The sequence below is a fragment of the Erythrolamprus reginae genome, chromosome 3 (genome assembly GCF_031021105.1).
Source record: "Erythrolamprus reginae isolate rEryReg1 chromosome 3, rEryReg1.hap1, whole genome shotgun sequence".
NCBI classification, from domain to species: domain Eukaryota; kingdom Metazoa; phylum Chordata; class Lepidosauria; order Squamata; family Dipsadidae; genus Erythrolamprus; species Erythrolamprus reginae.
The window spans coordinates 42793797-42815156 of record NC_091952.1 but is presented as its reverse complement, the minus strand read 5'-3'; the positions used below and the strand labels follow the sequence as shown (position 1 = coordinate 42815156).

Genomic DNA, 21360 nt, shown 5'->3' with positions numbered 1-21360 from the left:
GAAATAAATGTTGTTTGAGTTACATCTGGAAATAGACCAACAGTTTGTTGGTCTGTGAGCCGCCCCGAGTCTGCATACAAATCCAACAAATAAATAAATAAATAAAATAATAAAATAATAAATAAAATAATAAATAAAATATTAAATAAAATAATAAATAAAATAAAATAATAAATAAATAAAACAATTAATACTAATAATAACAACAACAACAACAGTTAACATTATTCTTAAAGCTGATGAGATTGTTCTCTTGACACCATTCATAGTTTTCAAACACACATGTCTGAAATTAAAGCTATAATGCTGGACAGTTTGAACAGAGTCTCTGATGCAATTCAGAATAAATATGTTCTGCATTACAGGTAGTCCTCGACTTAACAGCAGTTGTTGTTATTATTATTATTATTTACTTACTTTACTTACTTACTTACTTACTTACTTACTTACTTACTTACTTACTTACTTACTTACTTACTTACTGATTTATTAGATTTGTATGCCACCCCTCTCCGCAGACTCGGGGCGGCTCACAGCAGTGATAAAACAGTATACAATAACAAATCTAATATTAAGAGTCTAAAATAACAATTTAACATTAAAAGCCTAAAAAACCCCATTATTTAAAAAGCATACACACAAACATACCATACATAAAACTACATAGACAAAGGGATATGTCTCCGTTCCCCCATGCTTGACGGCAGAGGTGGGTTTTAAGAAGTTTACGAAAGGCAGGGAGGGTGGGGGCAATCCTAATCTCTGGGGGGAGCTGGTTCCAGAGGGTCCGGGCCGCCACAGAGAAGGCTCTTCTCCTGGGTCCCACCAGCCGACATTGTTTAGTCGACGGGACCCGGAGAAGGCTAACTCTGTGGGACCTGACCGGCTGCTGGGATTCGTGCAGCAGAAGGCGGTCTCGCAGATATTCTGGTCTAGTGCCATGAAGGCTTGGTCATAATCAACACTTTGAATTGTGACCGGAAACTGATCGGCAACCAATGCAGACTGCGGAGTGTTGGTGTGACATGGGCATACCTAGGGAAGCCCATGATTGCTCTCGCAGCTGCATTCTGCATTATCTGAAGTTTCCGAACACTCTTCAAAGGTAGCTCCATGTAGAGAGCGTTACAGTAGTCGAACCTGGTGATGAGGGCATGAGTGACTGAGCAGTGACTCCCGGTCCAAGTAGGGCCGCAACTGGTGCACCAGGCGAACCTGGGCAAACGCCCCACTCGTCACAGCTGAAAGATGTTTCTCTAATGTGAGCTTAGTTTAGTGACCATTTAAAATTACAATAGCATTGAAAAAAGTGACTTATGACTGTTTTTCACACTAACGACTGTTGCAACATCCCCATGGTCATGTGTTCAAAATCCAGATGCTTGGCAACTGACTCATATTTATGACGTTTGCAGTGTCCCAGGGTCATGTGATCAATTTTTGCGACCTTCTCACAAGGCAAAGTCAACGGGGAAACCAAATTCACTTAACAAGCGGGTTTCTAACTGCAGTGATTCATGTAACAACTGTGACAAGAAAAGTCGTAAAGTATGGCAAAAGTCACTTAGCAACATAAATTTTGGGCTTCATTGTGGTCATAAGTCAAGGACTACTTGTATTGAATAAGCAGATGTGCTGCCATTCACTGTAGATAATTCAGATTAGTGCCTTAATCCCAAATTTTAAAAAAAGTTGGTTGCAGAAATTCTGTACTCGTTCTTGAACAAATGTTAAACCCATATTTTGATTCTGCTTTGTAAGTTACTTCACAAATCCTTTGACAACTTTAATAGCAACTACAACTCTATTACTCTGGGTTAATGATGTTTTTTCCCCATCAACTATTAACCATGTATTTCTCTTCTGTGCAGGCATTAACAATGCATTTCTCTTTCACCTAGGTTTATCTTACACAATTCTTATGCCAGTTTGCCCAGCAGCCTTGCTATGCAATGTTCTCAGACCATCTCAATGAAAATGAAAGAAGAGTTCTTCAGACCATTGGCATATAAATCCAGAGTATCGTGATAATATCTAGGCAACATTTTCTGGTTTAATTCACGTTTTTAACTTCAAAAAGGAACACTTCTTTTATTCACAAAATATTACAAATGTCATTAATTTTTATTTGGAAATACTGCTCGTGATTTAGAAGGCAACAAAAGGCAAATATGCATGGAGTTTTTGCATTCTGAATTCGCACAATGGGAACACTATTCTTCTGATAAACTTTCCAGTTTGGCTCTAAACATTTTTTCCTCTACTGAAAAAGCACCTCACTGACTTTTTACAGCACAGTTTAATGAAATAAGGAAAGAACTGTTGTCACTAGCTTGTTCATCTAGAAACTTGGAAGCGCTTCACATTTTTGTTATGCAGGGTATATTATCTTGATCTTCAAACCAGATGACATTTTTATATAGACATTTGGAATGAAATGGAATCTGCTTCCAGTCCAATACTTTGAATTAAAACCTGAAAAAATAATTCTAAATTTCTTCCATTTATAGAAAACCTTTGGGGTTCTGCCATTTCATAATTCTGTACTAAAACTATCATGCACCCATATTGAGCATACTTGCTGCATTAAAACTCAGTTCCTGTGGTTACTGATGACTTTTGTTTAGAAACCAAATTTTTAAATATGAAACTGATTGTTTTTAACTTGTTTATTTACTTCACGAGGCCATTTTTCCAAAACTGTTTGCTTTGATCACACACAGGATTATACAACTGGCTAAACCATAGTTCACAAATTAGTACAAATATTTTTTATAGGGTAGTAAAATTAATATTGCTGGTTACTCTAAAAGTCAGTACACCGATGCATCTCCCAACACCTTTTTGCCTTTTTCTCCCTTTTTGGGAAATGAAATAAAACTATTCAAACATAAATTGGTATTGTTCTTTTTAAAATTCAGAAAAGAAAATGGTATCCTTTGCTTTTAATTACTTAGAATACTGTATTCCTGTATAGATTTGGAAAACAACTTCCTATTTAATGTGCACTGCTATATTAATCTGTGTTGATTTCAAACTGTTTGAAGTGTAATACTATAAGAAATTTATTTCTGTGAAATGCCTAATACCATTAGTATTTCTGGCTCATGAAAAAGTCAGAACTTGCACAGTTACAGATAAGCAGCTAAGACACATAGTTTATCCCTGACTTTCTTGAAAAAGATAATATGTATGAAAGTAACTATGTAAGTAATTCCCTCATATGAATGAAGTAAATCTAATAGAAGCTAAATTTTAGCATACCACAAATATAGCCCTAAGAAAGTGTCTTTAATGATTTCTGCTTTAGGATGTTTAATATACCAGTACTAAATTACTAATATATTTTTATGCGGACACTGAAAAAGAAATCTTGTCCATTATCACTGGAATTAGAAACCTTCTACCTTGATTGGAAATGTTAGTTATAATGATAGTGATAATTTAAAAATCCTTTAAACTTGAAACTAAATTTGGAATATAATAATTTATCTGATGTGCTGACACTGTCTTTTAATAGGATGTTTTCAAAAAACTATGACACAACTTATTAAGTTTTGTTTCTATTCTCTCAGCAAAATATTTGGGCAAATAGATAAAATAAATGCCTTAAGCTTTTTTTCTCTCAAAGTGGACAGCTTGGAATTTGTAATGCAAAAGTCTGAGTATTATAAAACCTTTTCCATTTAATATAGTCCGCCCTGTTATTTCCTAATTTTCAGGATTTCAAAAGTGTATCCATAAAAAATAAGTATTTTAAATAAAAGAATAGCAAAAATCTGTTCATCTTGGATATGAAATGCATAAAAGTATATATTATTTATGACATTAAAACCATTACTTTGGGGTACCAGAAAAGGCTTCATATTTATCATTTAACCTTACTAATATAAAATTACTTGTATTTAAAGTTTAACTTTATTTATTTATTTATGGGCATAATACTACCTCATTCTTATTGCTATAATAAATACTGGATACTTGAATAACTACGTCAAACTTTAATCAAGAAAATGCAAGTAGCTTCCCCTTTTTAAAAATTAATAAACTACTGTATATTGTTTAAAGTATATTCTTGATTTCATATACATAGAGCAAATATTTCATAAGATCAAAAGTAATTTTAGAATGGGTTAATGCTACTTATAAGTATTTTGTCTTATGACATAAAATAAATACTATAAATGTACATACATTGCCCATTATGCATAGATCATACTTGTAGATTTGTGTTTAAATAACGAGAAAAAAATTCTATTCCATTCTTAAAACAGCATAATTGATTTAGCTGATCAAGAAACAACAAAAATCCAGTTTCTGTTTCAACATACCCAGTAAAGTGGGTATTTTGAGTGTTTAGTTGTCTTTTACATGTACTTTGTAACTTGATGCTCCTATGCTGCTACAGTAATTGAGTTGGCACATTAAAACAATTTATGGGTGAATATGTTTATCCCTTTTGAGTTATATAGTGTTTCTGAGTGGAAAGTCTGCCATTTTTGTCCCATTTCATACATAAATAGACTTTTGTTTTCTTATATAAAGATTTTATACAAAGTTTTTATATAAAATAAAAGTATCTGCAGAATATATACAGTACTTAAAAAAAGATGATTTAATAGCTATAGGAAGGATCAACTAACTTGCAGACCACTTTATAGAAATATATAAGCTAAATATATAAACAGCATAATATTGATAGAAATGTTTATAGTGTCAACTTGGTTTTTATCATTTTCTGCCATATCCTATTCATAACATAAGCAGAGTTTTACCTTGGTACTATTAGATGAAAAACGTGTTATACCATGCCTGGGAAGAAATGTTCTTGGGAATAGATAGCTTATTGATAGAAAATATATAATTCTTGAATACAATTTTTAAATATTAACGATTGTAGCAAGTCCCACTTTGTTTTCTTGACAAGTTACACAAATAATACATTTAAGTGCCTGTCCATGCTAAATACATTCACTATACTTTTTACATAGTGAAAAACAAGCATTTTTATGTCGTAAAAAATGTTTCAAGGGATCAGTCAAGACTAATAGACAAATTCATCTTCTTAATTTTGATCACTCCCTTTCAAGTGATGCTTTCATTGCCTTCCTTTGAGAAGATAAGCAATAGTAAGTTTGATGAGAGATTTTCACAAACATGGTCTTTTGACATCTTTTCAAAAGAAGTTGGGAAAGTGAACTGTTTCTAAAGGTTTACAGTATAGCTTTCTTCTCTCCTTTTTTAACAAAATGTTACGTCTTCTTATGGGAAAGACTGATTGTTATGCTACAAATGTTCATCCTGGGCTTACTGAACCCCAATTAATTTACAGTTCACAAGATTTTTTATTTATTTATTTATTTATTTTTTATTATTATTATTTTATTTTATTCATTCATTCATTCCAATGCACAATAATACACAATGAAGGTTATAGAGGTTATACTCGAGTAAAATATATTAGAGAAAGAATAGAAGTGAAAATTTAGGAATATAATAATCAATTAGAGAATAGAAGGATATTATGAGAGTAGTATAAGAAGAATAGAATAGAAGGATAGTAGATACGATGGTTATTATTAAGGTTGTTATTGTTATTATTAATAATAATTATTGTCTTGAACTTTTGTCTGCCGTTGCCACGTTACGTTATAATTGAAAAACGTATTTCCAAAGGGTGTATATGCGACTGATCAGAACCACCTATAGTTATAACACAAACGCTAAAATCACCCTGGAAACGGCTGCCGCAGGAAGTACACGGCATGCTGGGAATTGTAGTCGGGATTTCCCAAGAAGAAACGGTTGTCGGCGGAGCCGCGGGATGCTGGGAGTTGTAGTTGCCTTTCGGTCTTGATCGATGTTCTCTCGCGGTCTATTTTCTCCCCGGCAGCCAAAAGCCGGGCCATGGCGGCTGCGGCCAACTCGGGCGGCCGGTCCAAGGTGGCGCCCAGCGTAGATTTCGATCATAGCTGCTCCGACAGCGTCGAATACCTGACTCTGAATTTCGGGCCTTTCGAGACGGTGCACCGGTGGCGCCGCCTTCCGCCCTGCGATGAATTCGTCGGGGCACGGTGAGGGGGGTCTCTGGGATCTGCGGGGGACTCGGCTCGGTTCGGTGTATCGGGCCGAACAGAGCCACCGGCGAAATGCCGGACCGGAGAGCGGATTTAGGGAAGGGGTTTAAACCAAGGTTGTCTCCTCTTTTCTTTCCAGTCGTAGCAAACACACCGTGGTGGCTTATCGAGATGCCATCTACGTCTTTGGTGGAGATAACGGGTGAGTCTCCCTACATTTCCCCCCCTTGGTTATAGATCCCTCCTGTCCCCACAAGCAAAACAAAGGCTGGCTCTTTTTTAAAAATACTGTATATTATTTGTCAAGTACGTATTGGTAGAATACAAAGAAAGTTTTTCTCTTATTTGATTTAAAAATAGCTAGAAACCAAATAATAGATAATGAGTAAATTTCTTTCACCTACAAACGTTTATAATATTTTTGTGGCTTCTGAATATACATTTATGTATTGTTTCCCTTACTTTGAAGGAAAACTATGTTGAATGACCTGTTAAGATTTGATGTGAAAGACTGCTCTTGGTGCAGGTACGTTTCGATTTCTTCTAAATGTCCCATATTATCAATATTTGAGTGGATTAGCACTTATGAATATTTGACAAAATAATAAATAGTTTATTTTTTATGATGGCAGTATACTTTATTATTGCCTGCTTTGATTTGGTGTCAAAATAAGTTAAATTACTGGAAAGGCGTGTTAGGAAGAAAAAAAGTTTTGAATCGTTTAAAAGAAGAATAACAGAATATGCATATGATTTTAAATACATTTATATACTTAGTTATAATTAAATATACTCAGGATTGTAGGTTTTATAACAATAACTAGATAAATTATACTACCACAGAATTTTAGGAAGCGTGATAAACAATCAAGAAACAATCAATATTAATATAAATCATAAGGATACCAGCAACAAGTTACAGTCATATAGTCATAAGTGGGAGGAGATGGATGATAGGAACAATGACTAATAGTAATAGTAATGTAGCCTTAGTGTATAGTTTGACAGAGGTGAGAGAATTATTTGTTTAGCAGAATGATGGCGTTCGAGAAAAAATGTTCTTGTGTCTTGGTGTGTATCAAAAATACAATCAATTTTACCTGTCCTTTTATTACTTTACCATATTAATTAAGCCTATTTTTTATTTCTATGTACTGTTATATATTATCCTGCGTAGAGCTTTTACTACTGGGACTCCACCAGCACCAAGGTATCATCATTCAGCAGTAGTTTATGGAAGCAGCATGTTTGTATTTGGTGAGTTATCAGAAAGCTAACTGAGTTCTATGTGTAATTTAGGACTCTTAATGAATTAGCATGAGGAGTTAACAACAAACGCATATAGCACTGACAGAAAAATAATTGATAAATATTATCAATTCATGAATGTGGCCAAGGTCTGAAAACAATTCAGAATAAGATAAGTTTAAAAACTAACAGTGTGGAAATAGTGCAGGAATCAGACATCATGCAAAGAATACCAGTAAAAATTTTAAAAATCAGTATTCATTGCCCAAAGTAGACATGACAAGTTCTAGATATCCTATATGTTTCTTATGAACTATAAAGGCATTAATTGATTTGTTTTATGTATCCATATTTATTGTTATAAAATAACTCCTTTATTATCAAATTGTTCAAAATTTATCCTTTATTATAACATTATCCTCATATAGGTGGCTATACTGGAGATATATATTCCAATTCCAACTTGAAGAACAAAAATGATCTTTTTGAATATAAACTTGCAACAGGCCAGTGGACTGAATGGAAGATTGAAGGAAGGTAGGAATGTATATGTATTATTACATAAACCTGTAAAAAGTGCAGATTCACAGAACAGCACTCAGTAGTAATTTTGTATTTAATTATGAAGGCTGCAAAGTGGTCTGGAGATTTTAAAATTTTAGCCCTTCCCAGTTGATAAACAGTAATGACATTAAACCCACTATGGTAGCAGTCTTCTTTCAATCAATTTGTCTAAAAAAAATCAATAAGAGGCAGAAATCAGGGGCTGTATTTGCAGATAAAGCTAAATAAAGAACAATTGCTTTTATTTAGTCAGGATCCCAAATTTTAGGATGAATCATAGAAACATAGAAGATTGACGGCAGAAAAAGACCTCATGGTACATCTAGTCTTCCCTAAATCAAGCTAAATCTAAAAAAATAGGCTGTTAAAAGGTGCCAGTCCTTGTTTTATATACTTAGTAAGTAAACCTAAAACCTTAATTCACTAATTCATCAAGAAAAAAAACATTCAGTTAACTTGTTTTTTTCTTAACATGCAACTGTATCTGAAACGCACTTTGTTTAGCCTGAGGGAGAATCTGGAGTTTTTAATGTGTTGGTTTGTTTTTGCTCTCTCATTAAACTACAAATACCAAAATCTTGAGAATTAAATTATTCATCCCTCCAAACCATCAATTCCTTCATTCATCCAAAGCAATTCTGGCCAGATAAAAAAAAATTAAAATAATAATAAGTAAATAATATAAATAAGGTAAAACATATGCTCCTCATCAAATCTAAGTTACAGATTAGAGATTTTTTGCAGGGTGGTCCAAACTTGTTTTATCCCTTTTCCCTCAAAATAAGACATCCCCTGATAATCAGCCTAAAGGGGCTTTTGAGTGCATAACAATAAGGGTTCAGAAAAATATAAGACAGGGTCTTATTTTCATAAACATAGGATAGTGAAATATTCTTATAGTATGTAGGCAGAAAAAGTATATGGTGTTCTATACTAAAACTTAACTATTTCCCCAAATAGTTACATTTTGATAGTATTTGTTCATTTAGGTATGTAATACAGTGATCCCTCGAGTTTCGCGATCTCGAGCTTCGCGAAACGCTATATCGCGAGTTTTCTACCCGGAAGTAACACCACCATCTGCACGCATGCGTAGATGGTGGAGTTTGCATTACCGCCGGGCAGATCAGCTGCTAGGCGGCCAAAGGAACCTTCCCTGGGTCTTCCCGCCGGCATGGGGGGCTTCCTAGCACCCCCCCGAACCCCCAACCCGGGTTTGGGGGGGTGCTAGGAAGCCCCCCATGCCGGGGGAGACCTTTTAAAACACCCGTGCCGCTTCCCAGCTGAGTCCTGAAGCCAAGCGCAGAAGTTCGCCTTTGGCGCTTGGCTTCAGGACTCAGCTGGGAAGGGCGCGGCTGTTTGAAAAGGTGGCAGTCGGCCTGGGGGGCTTCCCAGTACCCCCCCCAACCCTGTCTCCTGCCGCCGGTTTAGCCAGGAGAGGAGCGGCAAAGTGACTTGGAGGAATGGGAAACTCAAACCGCCCAGTTTCAGCTTTCCATTCCTCCACGTCACTTCGCCGCTCCTTCTGGCTGGTGGGGGGGGGGGGAGTTAGGAAGGTTCTACTTCTCCCCCCCAGCCAAAAACTCAAAGCCTGTCTCCTGCCACACAGTTTAGCCAGGAGAGCAGCGGCGAAGTGACTTGAAGGAATGGGAAACTCAAACCGCCCGGTTTCAGCTTTCCATTCCTCCACGTCACTTTGCCGGGGGAGTCTGGGAGGGAAGATGACGCGCCGGCAGCACAGGGGCGAGGGGTGGGAGGCAAAGCTCTGCGGGTACAGCCCCTTTCGGCCAAGCCTCCCCCCCCCCCCGCCAAGCAGCCAGGGAAGCCGAGCCGGGCGTGGAACATCGGCGCGGGAGGCAGGAGACGATCGGGCGACCGGAGCAGCAGCGCCGCCGCCGCCACGCCCGGCTCGGCTTCCCTGGCTGCGTGGCCGGGGAGGCTCGGCTGAAAGTGGCTGGAGCCGCAGAGCTTTGCCTCCCCCCCCCTCGCCCCTGTGCCGCCCGCGCGTCATCTTCCCTCCCAGACAAAAAGGCCGCCCTTCGGCTCTGCAGTTCCAGCCCCTTTCGGCCGAGCCCACCCGGCCAAGGAGCCAGGGAAGCCGAGCCGGGTGTGGCGGCGGCGGCGCTGCTGCTCCGGTCGCCCGATCGTGTCCTGCCTCCTGCGCCGATGTTCCACGCCCGGCTCGGCTTCCCTGGCTCCGTGGCCGGGGAGGCTTGGCTGAAAGTGGCTGGAGCCGCAGAGCTTTGCCTCCCCCCCCCCCCTGTGCCGCCCGCGCGTCATCTTCCCTCCCAGACAAAAAGGCCACCCTTCGGCTCTGCAGTTCCAGCCCCTTTCGGCCGAGCCCACCCGGCCAAGGAGCCAGGGAAGCCGAGCCGGGCGTGGCGGCGGCGGCTTCCTTCGGGGGCAACGCCAGCAAGAGGGTCTAGGCGGCCCAAGGAACCTTTCATGGGTCTTCCCCTCTTGCTGGCGAGGTGAGCGGGCGGGCAGCGGACAAGTGGCGGGCAGCGGGCGGGCGGTGCGGAAGTAAAAAACACCATGGAAAAGTGGCACGCATGCGCAGATGGTGTTTTTACTTCCGCACCGCTATATCGCGAAATTTCGATTATCACAAGGGGTCCTGGAACGGAACCCTCGCGATAATCGAGGGACTACTGTAATCCGCCTTTTATCACATTTCCATCCTTCCGAGGTGGGTAAAATGAGGACCCAGATTGTGGGGGCAATAGGCTGGCTCTGTTTAAAAAAGTGCTATTGCTAACATGTTGTAAGCCGCCCTGAGTCTAAGGAGAAGGACGGCATAAAAATTGAATGAATGAATGAATGAATGAATAAATGAATAAATAAATAAATATTTGTGGAACTGTAGTAAGAGTTAAGATACTGATATATTTGTCTTTAGATTACCTGTTGCCCGGTCAGCTCATGGTGCAACCGTCTATAGTGATAAACTGTGGATCTTTGCAGGATATGATGGAAATGCACGGTAAGATACATTGTTTGTCTAAAGCTATTATTTTTATTAATAATTATAAGAAAACTCATTTTTAAGACTTGATGTGATAGGATGAAGATAGATTTACTTGCATGCCTTATTAGTATTTTAGCTTACCATTGGTTTATTATGATATTCAGAAATTTAAAATTAAGACCTATTTTGCAATTTATTGAGCAATTTAAATGAAATAATTACAGATGAAACTCAAAAAATTAGAATATTGTGCAAAGGTTCATTTATTTCAGTAATGCAACTGAAAAGGTGAAACTTTATATATGAGAGAGACTCATTACATGCAGGGCAAGATAGTTCAAGCTGTGATTTGTCATAATTGTGATGATTATGGCATACAGCTCATGAAAATCCCAAATCCACAATCTCAGAAAATTAGAATATTACTGTGCTTGATTGGCCAGTAAACTCGCCTGATCTGAACCCCATAGAGAATCTATGGGGCATTGCCAAGAGAAAGATGAGAGACATGACACGGAACAATGCAGAAGAGCTGAAGGCCTCTATTGAAGTATTCTGGTCTTCCATAAGACCTCAGCAGTGCGACAGGCTGATAGCTTCCATGCCATGCCGCATTGAGGCACTAATTGCTCCAAAAGGGGCCCAAATCCAGTACTGAGTACATATGCATGCTTATACTTTTCAGAGGCCCGATACTGTTCTATGTACAATCCTTGTTTCATTGATTGCATGTAATATTTTAATTAGGGGTTTGTAAGACGAGGTAGCACTGTATGAAGTTTCACCTTTTAAGTTGCATTACTGAATTAAAGGAACCTTTGCACCATATTCTAATTTTTTGAGTTTCACTTGTATATGAGGGTTTTTTTTGTTCTAATGTTTGTTTCTCCATTGGTTTCTCCCTGACTTCCAATACCTAGTTGCTTGTCTCCAATATTTTTTTTTCTAATCCAAAAAAAGAAAAATCATGAAGGTTATTGAATTTTGAATGTTTAAACATATTTTAGAAGCCTGGAATCTGTTCCTTACACTAAAAATGGAACCCATTTCAGAAAGTGCTCTCTGATTCTCTATTTTACAATGGGGAAGAGAAGATGAGAAAGAATCTCTGAGGTCAAATTCATGCCTATGTCTTGGAGCTCTGGCTATGACAATTGCTTATAGTAGTGATGGTGAACCTTTTTGGCACTGACTGCTCAAACTGGAATGTATGCATACGTGTGCCGGAAACCCAAAGAACAGTTGGCCAGGCGCATGCGCACGCCAGCCAACTGGTCTTTGGGTTTCCAGTGAGTACATGCACGCCAGTCAGCTGGTCTTCACGCATGCCGGAGCACCAGAAACCTGAAGACCAGGTGGCAACAGCATGCGTGTCCAGAGAGGTCTCTGTGTGCCATCTCTGGCACACCTGCGATATGCTCGCTATCATGAGCTTATAGTGACAGTAACAGGGATTGTAGGTTGTGCATTGCACTCCTTTTGGCTCCCAATGGGCTCTAAATCCCATTGCTACCAATTTGCACATGCATTGACACGCGCAATGCTTCTGTACATGTCCAGAAGTGTCCCGGGTAGGTGGGCAGAGTCTTCTGCCGCCACTGCTACCAGTTTGCAGAACCAGGTTAAACCGGGAGCATCTACCGCTGCCCAAAATCCCACAGTCTCCTTGAATCTCTGAACTTTGACTTTTACCATTTTATGCTGTTGGGGAACTTCTAGTGTACTAATATTCTAATAGCCATTAGGCCTTTGGATTGAAATTTTCCTTTACATAAAATAGATTGTGCTGTTACTGTTACATTCCTAAAAGTATATTATTATATTTTCCTTCAATACAGATTAAATGATATGTGGACTATTAATTTACAAGATAGAGATTTAACGTGTTGGGAAGAGGTAAGACAATATCTTAATACTGTTAAATGTTGGATTAAATTATAATTCCTCAAGGAGAGCTGAGGTTAATCTATTTAGAGATGGATTGTGGGGGAAGGGAGAAGGGGTTTTTCTCATTCAACAGTTGTCAGTATTTCAGAAACATATTTGAACAAAGTATTGGAAGTATAGTTCTAACTGTGTGCAATTCTTTATATTTAATTTATATTTTTCCTGCTAGATTGTACCTTAGGTAACTAAGACATAAATCCTCATTTTTCAGGAGTAGGTTTATTAAATGTATTTTTATTTTTTGCGAGGGTACATAGATATGGTATGTAACCATATTGTTGAGCTTTCAATATCTGTTTTTTTAAAAGTTTAGTCCTTGTTTATTTTCTGATAATATGAACAAATCACAATACATTTCAGTCTGCAAATTAACAGTAAAGTTATAGATCTGACTGGATGATGGGGAATGGAAGGATTTACAGTATAAATCCTTCCGTTCCCCTCCATCCAGTCATAGCTGAAGAAGCTTCTTTGATGAGAAGCGAAACATCTTCAAAGAAAAAACAGAAAGTCCAGTTGTGTCTTGAAAAAGCACCTTTGGGACAACCATGATGTGGATGACTGAAAATCTTCATAGACAATCAATCTATAATATATAGATCTACAGAAATACTTAGATTGCAGGTCTCAGCAGAATTTATTGTAATTTATTTTGTGATGTTGCTTTTCAGATTAAACAAACTGGTGAGATTCCCCCTTCATGCTGTAATTTTCCGGTAGCTGTCTGCAAAGAAAGCATGTTTGTTTTTTCTGGCCAGAGTGGAGCAAAGATTACCAATAACCTTTTTCAGTTTGAATTCAAAGAAAAAATGTATGTATGAAATATTACTGAGAAAAATCAAATAAGTTTAAAAAATGAGTATCTTGAAGTTATCTAGTAGAAATGCTTACTATAAATTCAAAAGCTCTAGGAAAATGATTTGAAAAGCGTTTCCCTGATTTGATTTGATTTGATGCTGCCCTCTTTTTCCCCCTAACTTCTTTGTATTATTGTGATGCTATTGTGTTTTTATTTTTTATGCTATTTCTTACATTATATTTTTTCTTCGTAAAATGCCAAGAGTTATTTTGATCACAGTAGCATAGAAATATGTTTAATAAATACATTTCTATAAGGTATCTCCGGGAGAAAATTGTCAGTTGTGAGGAAATAAAGTTCAATGGAGACATTGAAGAAAATGCTACTGAAAATGAAAATCAGGAGAGGGCTTAGAGAGGTGTTTGTGCTTTCAATTCTGTTTTTGACTTCTGGTGACTGCCTGGACAATTCCCTGCAGTTTCCTTGGCAAGATTTTTTGAAAGTAGTTTCCTACTACTTCTTCCTAGAGTATAAGAGAATGACAGGACCAAGGTCATCCATCTTCCTTTGTGGGACTAGAACTCGTGGTCTTTCAATTTCCTGCCGGATGGCTTAACTGCAACATCAAACTGGTCACGGGTGTAGACTACAACATTTAGTATAACTGAAGTAATATTCATTACTTCTGTATATCTGTTGTTATATGTATTAAGTCAGTCGACCTACATGGATTTAGCTTTACCATTTCAATAAGGCATTTGCTTGAATTATTTTTTATTATGAATGAATTATTATCGTTATACAAATTGTGATGGACCAAAGACTAAATCCCTTTATTAGGCCATTATGAAATTACATTATAATGTATACATTATACATATGCTGGTAGGATGCTCCATCAAGTTGATTTCTGAAATCTAAAGTGGAGTAGCTTATTTTGTCTTATCAGGACAAACATTCTACAGAGTAATGGACTGAGTTGTATTTCTGAGTTATTTATGAAAACAGATGAAAGGATTCTGTTGTAGAATCTATTATAATCATTTATTATTATTATTATTATTATTATTATTATTATTAATAATAATAATAATTAGATTTGTATGCCGCCCCTCCCCGTAGACTCGGGACGGCTCACAACAGTGATAAAAACAATACATGGTAACAAATCTAATAATTAAAATCTAAAATAAGAGTTTTACATTACAAAGTCTAAAAAAAAAAAACCCCAATAGATAAAATACATACACACAGTCATATCATGCACAAAATTACATAGGCAAGGGGGGGATGTCTCAGTTTCCCCAAGCCTGACGACAGAGGTGGGTTTTAAGAAGTTTACGAAAGGCAAGGAGGGTGGGGGCAGTCCTAATCTCTGGGTGGAGTTGATTCCAGAGGGTCGGAGCCGCCACAGAGAAGGCTCTTCCCCTGGGTTGCGCCAGACGACATTGTTTAGTCAACGGGACCTGGAGAAGACCAACTCTGTGGGACCTAACATATAATCACAGCAAATTGTAAAAAGGATGCATTAATTGTAAACTCACTAAAATGTGAAAATCAAAAGGGAGCAAGAAAAATGTACAGTGGTACCTCGGTTTTCGAACGCTTCCCTTCTCGTACATTTCGGATATCGAACAAAATTTTCTGCAAAAATTTGCTTCAGTATCCGAACAAAAATTCGGATACCGAACAGCCAGAGAAAATTTTGTTCATTATCTGAAATGTAATCCCGGCAGCTTCAGGGCGCTGAGGAGCTCTCTAAGAGCTCCAAGCTGCAGGAAAGGTGGGGGCTGCTGCAATCCCGGCAGCTTTGGGGGGCTCCTTTCCTCATTGCTTCGTTTTATTACCTGTAAGGAGCTTCAAAAACTTTTTTCCTGTGGCTGCAACAGCGGCGATTTCGCCTTCCAGTAGCAAGAGCGCTGGGAACGTCACGTGATGAAGGGAAGCCAGCGGAGCCATCTCAGCATTTGCTTCCGCTCCAGCACTTCCCTTCATTACGTGACTTCCCGGCGCTCTTGCTACTGGAAGGGAAATCGCCGCTGTTGCAGCCACAGGAAAAAAGTTTTTGAAGCTCCTTACAGGTAATAAAACGAAGCAATGAGGAAAGGAGCCCCCAGAAGCTGCCATCCCGGCAGCTTCAGGGTGCTGAGGAGCTCTCTAAGAGCTCCAAGCTGCAGGAAAGGTGGGGGCTGCTGCAATCCCGGCAGCTTTGGGGGGCTCTTTTCCTCATTGCTTCGTTTTATTACCTGTAAGGAGCTTCAAAAACTTTTTTCCTGTGGCTGCAACAGTGGCGATTTCCCTTCCAGTAGCAAGAGCCCCGGGAAGTCACGTAATGAAGAGAAGCTGCTGGAGTGGCAGCAATTGCTGAGATGGCTCCGCCGGCTTCCCTTCATCACGTGACATTCCCGGTGCTCTTGCTACTGGAAGGGAAATCGCCACTGTTGCAGCCACAGGAAAAAAGTTTTTGAAGCTCCTTACAGGTAATAAAACAAAGCAATGAGGAAAGGATCCCCCCAAAGCTGCCGGGATTGCAGCAGCCCCCACCTTTCCTGCGGCTTGGAGTAGCGAATTTATTTATCCCATTGGAAATAAAGAAAATAGATTTAATTGGTTCCCAGCGAGTTAACAGGGGCTGGGAACCAATTAAATCCATTTCCATTCTTTCCTATGGGATAAATAAATTCGGTACTCGACCAAATCAGTTCTCGACCACACTTCTGGAACGAATTGTGGTCGAGTACCGAGGTGCCACTGTATATGGTTAGAAGTAATTCCCATTTAATATGCTTACTACCTAGTTGAGGATTGTATCCAAGACTTTGATTAGCTGCTAAGCAGGATAAAAATTTGTGAAAATTTTTAGGGAGTAATTATATATAATTTTTAGGCAGTAATTATATATAGTAACAATCAGTCAAATATACAAAAGAAGATATGCTTTGCTTAAAAATGTTTTAAACAAGATGCACAGCATTTAAGAGTAAGAACCAGAATTCACCTTTGACTTGATAAAATCATAGCAAAAATTAAATCTTATTTAATCTAGATGTAAATCTAAATCCAAACCAGCTTTAATTACTGTAAATACATTAAATAATATATTGGGATTAATCTTGAGATATTTAATATTTTTTCCTTTCTGTGAAACATGACAGCTGTTAGAGGAGTTGAAGGGCTTGGATTCAGCTTTGTGCATTCCTGTTTTAAAAACTGAAACTCTAAAAATTCAATTAATAAATACTCTTTGTTTTTTAAAATATCAGTTGGACACGAATCCCTACCGAACACTTACTACGGGGCTCTCCACCTCCTCCCCAAAGGAGATACGGTCACACAATGGTTGCTTTTGATCGCCATCTCTATGTATTTGGTGGTGCTGCAGACAATACATTGCCTAATGAACTTCATTGCTATGATGTTGACTCGCAGACATGGGAAGTTATCCAGCCAAGTCCAGATAGTGAGGTAAAAATACAATTAATTGCCTTTAATCACCTTTGCAAAATCTCTGATTTACTGAATTGATTTCATATGTGAGAGATAAAATTATAAGGAAGGAAGAAATAGTGTAAATAGTATAAATCAGGGGTCCCCAAACACTTTACACAGGACCAGTTCATTGTCCCTCGAACTGTTGTAGGGCCGTACTATAAAAACTATGAACAAATCCCTATGCACACTGCACATACCTTATTTTAAAGTAAAAAACAAAATGGGAACATACTAGTTAGAGGGAGGGAAGAAATCTGAAATTCGTATGTTTATGTTTTGTTTTTAATTTTCTTTTGTTAACATCTGATTGGCTATACAAGGTTTTCTTGGTTTATAGAAAAATGTATAAAGAAAGAAGGAAGCACTTTGGCATAATGGTTAATACGTTAGAAATATAATTGGTGTTGTACGTTTTGAAGAAACATTAAGGAGAGAATTTAATTAAAAGAAAAGTATGTACCTGTGCTCCTGTCACTCACCCGTGGGCCGGATAAATGGCCTCAGCGGGCCACATGCGGCCCGCGGGCCGTAGTTTGGGGACCGCTGGTATAAATGCTGTTATTAAACATGGGACAAATTACCACTAGAATTTTAAAAATATTATATTACAGCTTAGGAAGAAATAGAAATACTTATTCACTCAGACCTTTTAGTGTTTGATGTTGAATATGTTAAGTGTTTAGTTTACTTTTATTATGTTTTGTTTTAACATTTGTTGTTTTATTGCACATTTGTAAGCTTTTCAGATCCCTTAATGCAGTGGTTCTCAAATAGTGAGGCGGCCCCCCCTAGGGGGACGCAGAGTGATCCCGGGGGGCGGGGGCACATGACACTGGGGAATGTGCTTTTTTTTGCCGCAGAGAATAACCAAACAATAGCACACAGCACAGAACAGGAGATATGAAGTGCAGGTAACATATTCTTAAGAGACACCATGGAAAAATATTTAACAGGTGTTCTGTCGGGCTCTCTGGTAGACTCCTCCCAAAAATTCACAGGTACAAATTTCAGACACACACACGTTTGAAAATTCAAAACAATGTTCTTTATAATGAAAATTCACTTAAACTAAGCCCTCTTTTGGTATAGCAAAGAGCACTCGTCTCCAAACAAACTGGTAATTTGTACAAGTCCCTTATCAGTTCTGTGATACTTAGCTTGCAGCTGTGAGGCAATTCACAGTCCTTCTTCTTTCACAAAGTGAAACACACTTTGCTCTGGTTTAGTTTCAAAGCGGGGAAAAATCAGCACACAAAAGGTCAAAGTCAGTAAAGCAGTCACCAAACACAACGATCAGATAATCCTCCACAATGGCCAAACCCACAGGCTGCTATTTATAGCAGCCTCACTAATTACCACAGCCCCACCCAACGACAGGTGGCCTCATTTTCTTTGATAATAATCTCTCAGTTGTTGTTGCCTATGCATCACTCTCCGCATGCGTGGCTGTATCATTAACTCTTGTTCTGAATCCAAGGAGGAGCTAGATAATTGATCTCCTTCTGAGCTGTCTGCCACACTCTCCTCCTCCCTGTCACTCATGTCTTCTTGGTCAGAGGAGCCTTCATCAACAGATTCCACCAGGGGGAAAACAGAACTGCAGCATGTGGATGTCTCCCCCACATCTACAGTCCTTGGGGCAGGAGCTGGGCCAGAGCTAACCACAGCAACAGGGATGAAAAGAAATTAGGAGAGAGACGGAATTAATGAGACAAATGTAAGTCTCCCCAAAACTAAGATGAGGAAATATGACAAACTGTATGTAGCGCTTGGCTTCACTGTGATTATGGTGGGAGATGAGAAAAGGCCGGTATGTTTACTGTGTCTAAAACAGCAGACAGCATGAAGCCAAATAAATTAAGGCATCACTTAAAGACATTACACTCCAAACACACTGATAAGCCGCTTGAGTTTTTTCAGTGGAAATGTGCCAAGAATATTGCAAACAAGCATCCCGGCGGAGGAAGGGGGCATGAAATGTTTGCTTCTTCCTGGTGGAGGGAGGGAGTTTTAACAGAAAATAATTGAGAAGCACTGCCTTAAGGAAATGGATGCTTTACAGTGTGTGGGATATATATGTGAATAATTACATCTGTTCCTGAGAAAAAGGGGCATTTAATAACAGCTAGGCTGCTGGTGAGAGGTGTAGCATTGTGAAGTGGTAAACAAAATGAGCACTTTACCCTTCGGGGATATTCCCACCCTTTCTTATGAATACTAAGTAATCTGACAATTTCTCTTGGTTTGATGTTAGATTAAGAGTTTTTTTTCTCTCTCTTTGTATTAAAATGACACTAGTTTTAAGTATGAACTGACCTGTATACAACAGTATATTTATATGTGGTGGTGGATCAGCATATGTGCAGTATTTAGTTGAGTTGAATCTTAAGCATTGAAAACTGATTTTAGAACAGAAAATATTGGTTACAGAGCACCAGTGAGGAAAACTGAATTTGTGGTAGTGCACCGTAATATTTGCAAAGGGTATTTTGTATTCTTTGTTTCTAGTTACCAACTGGAAGACTCTTCCATGCTGCAGCTGTTATCTGTGATGCCATGTATATCTTTGGAGGGACAGTGGACAATAATATCAGAAGTGGAGAAATGTACAGATTTCAGGTAATATATTGAAATCATTGGTCATCGATTGATATAAGAAGATTAGGATTATTAGTTTAAGTGAACAGCTTTGAAATATTTTAACATTTACTCTCTAGTATTTGTTTAATATAGAATTCTATTTTGGAATACAGTGATCCCCCGATCACTGCGAGGGTTCCGTTCCAGGACCCCCCGCAATGATCAGTTTTTCGCGAAGTAGCACTGCGGAAGTAAAAACACCATCTGCGCATGCGCAGATGGTGTTTTTACTTCCGCAGCGCTAACAAGGAGCCGAAGATTGGGGTTCCTGGGAAGGGGATTCAGCTGGGAAGCGGCGCTGGGGTTTCCCCACCGCCCACGCAAACTCCTCGCTGCCGCTCGCCCGCCCTTCGCCCGCCCACGCCGCTCGCTCGCGCCGCTTCCCAGCTGAGTTCTGAAGCCAATTTGCTTCAGGACTCAGCTTGGAAGCGGCGAGAATGAACGGCATGGGCGGGCGAAGGGCGGGCGAGCGGCGGGCGCGCGGGCAGGCAGGCGGCGGACAAGCCGTTCGCCCACGCCGTTCATTCTCGCTGCTTCCCAGCTGAGTTCTGAAGCCAATTCGCTTCAGGACTCAGCTGGGAAGCGGTGAGAATGAACGGCGTGGGCTGGCGAAGGGCGAGCGGCGGGCGCGCGGGCAGGCAGGCGGCGGACAAGCCGTTCACCCACGCCGTTCATTCTCGCCGCTTCCCAGCTGAGTTCTGAAGCCAATTCGCTTCAGGACTCAGCTGGGAAGCGGCGAGAATGAACGGCGTGGGCGGGCGAAGGGCGGGCGAGCGGCAGCGAGGAGTTTGCGTGGGCGGTGGGGAAACTCCTCGCTGATGCCCGCCGCTCACCCTCCCGCCAGCAAGAGGGGGAAGACCCAGGGAAGCCGCCCAGCAGCTGATCTGCCCGGCGCCATCTACGCATGCGTGCCCATAGAAAAAAGTGCGCGCATGCGCAGATGGTGTTTTTACTTCCAGGTTGCAAAATCACCATATAGCCATTTCGCAATGATCGGGATCGCAATACCCGGGGGATCACTGTATAACCCTTTGAACAGGAAGGGTTACGTCTTATACAAGAGTTGCAGAGAGATATAAAAAATTAAATTATTTTTTTATGGACGATAATGGAAAAGTTTCCTTTTGTCTTTAGCTCGTTGAGATCTGATGTACAAGTTGAGAGCAATGTTAACTTGTCACAGAAACAAGTTAAAGTGCAGAGTTATCACACTAAGGATGCATCAAGATCTAGCAGAGTTATTTTCATTTGCAGAAATTTAGAATCCAGATGATGTGATTTCATTTTTGAACTTGTCTTCTCCCACCATTTTTCTTTTTGTAAAAAATTGAGTAGTTTCCAACATTGCAAGCTGTCTACTTTTTATTCCTGGATCTTCTGAGCAGATTGTGTTGTAAATAGCTGATATTTCATGTACAGTGGTACTTCTAGTTAAGAACTTTTCTAGATATGAATCAGGTGTTCAAGATTTTTTTGCCGAGCCCGGAAAAATTTCCCAGGAAATTTGAGAGTGGCACGAAAGCCCGGCCAGTTTCCTACCATTCACCCTTTAATCCTGGTCATCTTGGGCTTTTCTGGGCTGCTAGAGGAGCCTTTCGGTGGTGCTTAGAGAGGCTTTGGCAGCC

At 39.5% G+C, this 21360-nt stretch overlaps 2 protein-coding genes across 3 annotated transcripts in view; both read left to right on the top strand.

Annotated features, from left to right (window-relative positions):
• The window catches only part of IPO9 (importin 9), a 38372-nt gene extending 35477 nt beyond the window's left edge, over positions 1 to 2895 (top strand). Inside the window, exon 24 of the mRNA XM_070744976.1 lies at positions 1902 to 2895. Coding sequence (XP_070601077.1) covers positions 1902 to 2012 — 111 coding nt within the window. The 3' untranslated portion in view covers positions 2013 to 2895. The remainder of the gene's footprint in view (positions 1 to 1901) is intronic.
• A 2894-nt stretch (positions 2896 to 5789) lies between these two features.
• LZTR1 (leucine zipper like post translational regulator 1) overlaps positions 5790 to 21360 on the top strand; it is a 35211-nt gene continuing 19640 nt past the window's right edge. For both annotated transcript variants that reach the window (XM_070744974.1, XM_070744975.1), the window contains exons 1-10: positions 5790 to 6074; positions 6217 to 6279; positions 6547 to 6603; positions 7255 to 7334; positions 7754 to 7862; positions 10789 to 10872; positions 12696 to 12753; positions 13476 to 13615; positions 16867 to 17068; positions 19604 to 19714. In XM_070744974.1, coding sequence (XP_070601075.1) covers positions 5908 to 6074; positions 6217 to 6279; positions 6547 to 6603; positions 7255 to 7334; positions 7754 to 7862; positions 10789 to 10872; positions 12696 to 12753; positions 13476 to 13615; positions 16867 to 17068; positions 19604 to 19714 — 1071 coding nt within the window. In that variant the 5' untranslated portion in view covers positions 5790 to 5907. The remainder of the gene's footprint in view (positions 6075 to 6216; positions 6280 to 6546; positions 6604 to 7254; positions 7335 to 7753; positions 7863 to 10788; positions 10873 to 12695; positions 12754 to 13475; positions 13616 to 16866; positions 17069 to 19603; positions 19715 to 21360) is intronic.